The sequence below is a fragment of the Pygoscelis adeliae genome, unplaced genomic scaffold (assembly GCF_000699105.1).
Source record: "Pygoscelis adeliae isolate BGI_AS28 unplaced genomic scaffold, ASM69910v1 Scaffold351, whole genome shotgun sequence".
Taxonomy (NCBI): Eukaryota; Metazoa; Chordata; class Aves; order Sphenisciformes; family Spheniscidae; genus Pygoscelis; species Pygoscelis adeliae.
This window is the reverse complement of record NW_008824112.1, coordinates 89,901-96,541: the sequence shown is the minus strand read 5'-3', so window position 1 is coordinate 96,541 and position 6,641 is coordinate 89,901. Positions and strand designations below refer to the sequence as shown.

The 6,641-nt window shown below is 50.4% G+C and overlaps 1 protein-coding gene and 1 pseudogene across 1 annotated transcript in view; both read right to left on the bottom strand.

The window, feature by feature from the left end:
- Positions 1-1,161: 1,161 nt before the first annotated feature.
- On the bottom strand, positions 1,162-2,418 carry LOC103925519 (annotated as a pseudogene).
- Positions 2,419-6,420: 4,002 nt separating this feature from the next.
- Positions 6,421-6,641, bottom strand: part of LOC103925518 (olfactory receptor 52B2-like) — a 12,225-nt gene continuing 12,004 nt past the window's right edge. The window contains 1 exon segment of the mRNA XM_009334249.1: positions 6,421-6,489. Coding sequence (XP_009332524.1) covers positions 6,421-6,489 — 69 coding nt within the window.

Here is a 6,641-nt window from a genome sequence, read left to right as displayed (position 1 = left end):
AATTGTGAACATATTTGGGATGAAAATCTGACTTACAGCCATCACTGATGGTTACCATAACCCTCATGGACTTCACTCCCATAGGAGAAGCAGTGGCAGAAATGACAGATTGACTTTCAAAACAGTGCTTGCTCAGTTGAGGAAAGGCTGATGCCTGCAGTGACAGGAATTAGATGGCTCAGATACTCCCTGCCTCTGTTCTGTAGGGCCAGATTTAAAAGAAAACAGCTGTGCCACTGTTTGTTTTGGAGTCCAAATGGGAGCCAAGCTCATTTATCATCTGGTCTTCAGCATCTCTGGATCTCAGTTCCTAACCTGTAAAAAAGCATATTTTCCCTCTCTGGCGTCTTTTCTTGGCATGTTTTTTCCCTGCATACACACATGGATCACAGACTCTATCTGTAAAGGGGTAGCAGCACGTTCAGGTAGGGCCTGCCCTCACAGTTTCACAACACAGAAAGGTTCTGATGTCTATTGCTTTTGAATGCAAGAAATCCTTGCAGCCAAGAGGAAATTAATTCTCATAGATGGAAGAATGCTGCAGCACACAACTTCTTAATATGCACCCTGCTGCTTTTAGTGTGTGATGAGACTGAAATACACCCATCAACAAATGAGGTACTATAACTGGTTCACTTGGACAAGCCAGTTACGGTATCTTGTTCGATGGTGGTGCTTTTGCCAGTATCTCCACTGCTGCACTGATGTCTCCTTCTACATCAATTAGTGCCTGCAAGTTTGCACTTTGGTCCTGGAAGCCCATGGCACTGAGCTGCTCCATTTGTCTCTTAAATCTGCTCTGTAGCACCTCCTCATCCATCTCCATCTGACCTTCTGCTTCATCCTCGTCTGACACCAAAATTGCATCGTCCTCAGACTTACTGCTTTGTGCTGAGTCGTCCATGCTTTCCAGATCCAGCTCCACATGTGAGTCCTCCAAACTGAGTATAAAATCTGGTACTTCTGTTGACAGGGTCTGTAATCCCAGCTGGATCTGTAGCAACGCCTGCAGTGCTCTGGGGTTTCTCAGCAAGAACGAAATCTCAGCGTTCTCCATCTCCGGTGGCAGCTGCTGTGCCCATTGATCTTGAGGTGGAGAATTTCCATCGCTTGATATATGAGTGCTATTCAGCAGCATTTGTGCTGGGCTATTGGGGTTTGTTAATGCACTCTCCAGGTTGTGCATGAGTTCTGGGTTTGCGGAACCATGCTCTGAAACTCCCCTGAGTTGGGTACCACTGCACCTGCTGCAGGACCCAAACTCAGCGAGGCAAAACTGTTGCCTGTGCTGCTGCTGGCAAATTGGCCATCACAGTCATCTGCATTATCACTGCCTCTGTTGGACCGCGGAGCCCAAGGGTTGGGTAATGGCCTCCGGTTTTCAGTATGGGCTGGTAGCCTGGCTCCACTCAGGGGTGGGTTACTGTCCAAGGAAGCAAAGGGGTTGTTGCCCAGCTGTGCCTCCACAGCATCCAAGATGGGCTCCTCAATTTCCCTGTACAGCTGCTCCAGAGCTCTGTACCCACCGGGGATGCTTTCGAGGTTGTTCATGGCCACATCGTGGTTCCTTATCATCTCCTGCATTATGGCAGGACTGCTGGAGGCCTCTAATACTTCTCTGATAGTATGTGGGTTGGTGAGAATCTGACCGATCTCAGGATTTTCCTCAGCCAGCTGCTGCATCTGGGGGTTGGACATGATGAGATCCCTGACAAGATCGGCATTGTCAAGGACGTTCTGCGCAAAGGTGCTCTGCACCATCTCGCTTATCAAGCTGTGCATGGACATATCTTGTTCTTGAATGCTACTCACCAAGTTCAACATGTCTGTTGAGTCCAGGCCTAGGAGATGTACACCTGTCACCCCAAGGAGGAACCCTAGCAAAAATGCATTGTTGTTGATGGTGTTCAAATTCAGGCCTGAACTGAGGATCCTAGACAAGAGGTTCTCCATGGTCTGGGCCACTATTTCCTGGCTGGAGGTCAACAGCTCAGACAAGTTATGATGGATCAAGCATGGGTTTTGCAGATCAGCTATGCTTCCCAAGTAGAATAAGTTGGAATTACTGTGGTTGGGAGGTCGCCTCAGGGTGGTCGCTCCTCCTTGATCTGCCAGGCCGTCCTGTGGTCTCTTTTGGGACCTGATGACCACATGAATGCTGACCCCACTGTGAACTCCATGTTGGCTCAAAGTGTCTTGATCCTTGAGGACTTTCCCAGCAAATATCAGGACCAGCAGGTCAGGGGGCGCTTTGAAACGCTTGGCAACTTCTTCCTTAAACTCCTGGATGGTGCTGCTCTCAGCAACCTCAAACCGCTCCTTCTGCTTGAGGGTCTTCACAGTCACTTTGATGATATTCGAGGAATCCATGGTGACAACAGGTTGACTAGTCTCCGCTGCCCCTTTGCTTTCGGACATGGTGGCTCTGAGACCAGGACTGTGCTTTGGTCTGTTGAAAAGCAGAGGTGCTGGCAGAAGGTGGGAAGCAACAGGGGGCAATGGCTGCCAGCTGAAACAGGGGGGTGGCTGTTGCCCCTTCTATGGTGACAGCTGCTGAGAGGGTGCAGTGACACAGGGACAAGGACCCTGCAGTGCAGACCGAATGCACATACCAGCCAGATGTTGCACAGCTGCTCTGCTCACTCACCACCCAAGCAGTCCCCCCATGTTCCTTGTCCCGCTGTGGCCTCCTGCCCAGATAGAATTGCCATGCAGCCGTCCCTGTGCTATGACATCATAGCTGATACCAGAGTGAGCAGCAATGACCTGGAGAGGGGGCACCTCCTGAGCTTGGGCTTCCTCGCCTCCACAGTCCTCAGCCAGCCTAGTCCCTGGGGCACGGGGAGGACCACAACATGGGGAAATCCAGGCTCAGGGGACTCCAGGACCATTTCCATTTGAGACGACCACCGCACCTTGCCGCTTGCAGGCTGGCATCGCCAACCTCATTGCAAAGCTCCCAGGTACCCACCCTCTCCGCTACGGACCTTGCTCTCCTGTTTAGTGAACAGCCCCCTCCTGCCAGGTTTGCTGCAGGGATGCAAAGCACCCTGAAACTTCTCGTCCCATGCCCGTCAGCCTTTGGGTCCTGTTGTGGTTTTGCTGCCAGCCCTGTGCACCCACACCTAGGGTCAGCCCTCTCCTCTTGCAGGCTCCTAGCAGTGCAGTCTCCACGCTTGCCACCTTCCTGACACCCCTGACCTCAGCTGTCTGAGACGGAAATATCCCCCTTCTTCAGCCCGAGCCCAGGAGCACCCTCACCTTTTCAACCAGGAAACACCACTACCACAGAGTGCACTGGGAGCTTATCTTCGTTTTATCCCCAAGATTGCCCCGATGCAGATGTTTCCAGGTAAGGGTTACGCAGGCTGTGCAATTTCAATACATTTTGCACCATCCTTGTTGTGCACACTTAATTCCATGTTCACAAAGCAAACACACTCCAGGGCCATTAGCAGAACAAATCTCTCCTTCACCCAGCTAAGAAAGCTGATGTTTGTTTCAAAACAAAGCCAAAAGGAGGTAAATTTGTCTTAGCATCCCATGTTTTTTTTTCTTATTTGTGTGATGCTTGGAAAAAAGTTTTCATAGTCCCCAGGTTGGTGCTCAATTTCTTCATCTGCAAAATTCAAAGACTAACTTTCATGGAGCCAATACAAAAATCCAGGTGCATACCAGAACAACAGCTTCATTTGTTTAGTCTTTTTCATAGCTTTCAGGTTATTTGATGTCGATATTAATTTTCTAAATTACAAAAGTTTTCTTTTAATCAAAAATCTTCTGATCCATTTGCAGAGTGCTTATTTCATACCTGCTAATCATGCCACATGGTAACTCCCTGAAGGACATGGTATGGTTTCTGTTTCCAGACAGCATGCCAAGAGAAGAGCACTTCCAAAGCCCCAGCACTCTTGTTTGCAATAACAAAGAGCTCCTCTGCAATTATTTGTTTGGACAAAATACACTGGCGTACACATCCATGCCGGTGCACTGATGCCAGATTGCTCTCCCCCCACAAGATTTGTCTCTCCATCACTTCCACCAGCAACCCCTCTCCCTGCTGGGTGCAGCAGCGGTAGCACAGGGCACCCGTCCCTCTGCTTGGTGACCCCACAGCCCTCTCATCACCGCTGGCTGCAGCTCTGGTTCCAGTTCACTGATAAGTGATGGAAAAATAGTGCTAAATATAGCGACGGTGGTTTTGATCACTATTTTCACTGTTCATTGGGTCTCAGAGCATGGACACGAGAGACAGGAATGGTCCTCCTGCTCCGTTGTGGACATCAGTGGGATCTGGGGAAAACTGACACGCTGGAGTCAACACTGCCGTGAGATCTCACAGGCATACTGCAAAAAGCAGAGATCCTTTATCATGTTTGCTGCACCCAAATGCAAAGGCATGGGGGACCTGCAGAGGGGACTCAGCTCTGAGCAGTACTTGCTGTTCAGGTTGCTGCACTACCTGGAGCAACCTTGTTACCTAACAGTTGGGAAATGCCTTCTGATTTGCAGCCCAGATTTATTTCTGATGCCTGTATTAATGCGTGCCTAGGTAGTGCCTCTCCTCTAACGAGTCAGGAGATAAATCAGGGATGAAAATCAGAAGGATGGAATTTCCCAACCACTCTAACACTTCCTTCCCCGTTAAGGAGGGTCATTAACCTGACTAGCTCCAGTTCTTCCTGGAATTTGATTTCTGGAGCTTGTGAGGATTGAAGACTGTCCCAAGAACCGCATGCAGCATTTACAGCATGTTTAGCTGCCTTTGTCCCTCCTCAGACACTGTTCATACTGTGGGGGCAATTTGCTAGACCCAGAGCTGGTGCCTGCAACATTTGCAGAGTTTCTGGTATCACCCAGAGCCTAGAGAGCATCAACCATGGCATTGACTGGTGCTTCCACCACAAGGAGCTGCAAACCCTGCTCAATCTGTGACCAAGCCTGCAAGGCCTTTGGGTTAGAGACCACTCCCACCACTTCTGAGTTGTGGGTTTGTTGGAAAAAATTTGGCATCCTCTGTGTGATTTCTTGCTGCTGCGTGTCCTCGGTGGAGAGTGCAGCCGGTGCTGCCTGCTGGGACCTCTGCAGCAACAACAGCGTCATCCACTTTGTGGGGATGTGCACAACTTCACCATCAGCTGGAGGGATGCAGTGACCTGATGGAGCAAACTGTGGACACCTCCTGCCTCAGCCGTCCCAGCTCCCACCCCAGAGTCCTGGCTGAGTAATGGGGAGCTCTGTCCCAGCAGGTGAGCGGTGCTGCTGGTAACACCACAGTCAGTCAGCAGAGCTGCTGTTGGTACAAACGCTGCTGGCACTCAGGGAAGGAGAAGGACACGATGGTCCCTGGTATCGCTACAGGACAGCTGGCATCTCCTGCCTATCTTTTTCAGGGAGCAATTTCTCACTGAGGAAGCAAAGGAGTTGTTTCCAAATGGCTCATGTGCTGTAGTAGGCGATGCCTCCTGGCATCCACTGCACACACACGTCAATGGATTGTCACCTCCTGGGGTATTTTCAAGATTCCTCACTGCACAAAGTTGACACTGATATCTGCTGGAAGGACAAGCTAGCGGGGGTCATTGACAGAGCTTTAAACTAGACTTGAGGGGGGAAGGGATAATATCAGGCTTGCCTGTGACAAGCTGTGGGATGACACGCCAAGGTTAGAGGGATGGGGTGCTAGCAAGGGCCCTCAGCCTGTTGCTCAGAGACGTGCTGGGTACACTGGAGCACACTTGAAGTCTTACGGAGATGAACCAGGGCTCCTGAGGTAATAGGAGCCAACAGGGAAACACCAGTGAAATACCTCCAAGGAACTAAGGGGTGTTCCTCTAAGAAGGTGACACGGCTGACAGGCCAGCTGAAGTGCCTCTACACCAATGCATACAGCATAGGCAACAGGAGGAGCTGGAAGCCACCATGCTGCTAGAAAGCTACGACCTAGTTGCCATTACTGAAACTTGGTGGGATGAATCCCATGACTGGAGTGTGGCTATTGATGGCTACAGGCTGTTCAGAAGGAACAGGCGAGGAAGGAGGGGCAGAGGCATTGCCCTCTACATCAAGAAATGGATAAAGTGTGAAGAGCTGTCCCTGAAGAATAGCCATGAGCAGGTTGAAAGCTTATGGATAAGAATTAGAGACCGAGGAAACAAAGGGAACCTTGTGGTTGGTGTCTACTACAGGCCACCTGGTCACGGGGAGCCTATTGACGAAGCCTTCTTACTCCAGCTACAGGAGGTATCGTGCTCACAGGCTCTCATCCTGCTGGGGGACTTCAGCCACCCCTGGAAAGTAGCACAGTGAGCTGTAGGCAATCCAGGAGACTTCTGGAATGCATTAAGGGATAACTTCTTAAGCCAGGTAATAGACAGCCCTACCAGAGGGGATGCAATACTGGTCACCAACACAAGTCAGCTAATTGGTGACATCAAGATTGGAGGCAGCCTGGGCTGCAGTGATCATGCACTGGTGGAGTTCGCAGTCCTAAGGGGTATAGGTCAGGCAAAGAGTAAAGTCAGGACCCTGAATTTTAGGAAAGCAAACTTCCAGCTCTTCAGGGAGTTAGTCAATAGGACCCCCCGGGAAACTGCCCTCAGGGACAAAGGAGCAGAACAGAGCTGGCAGATCTTTAAGGA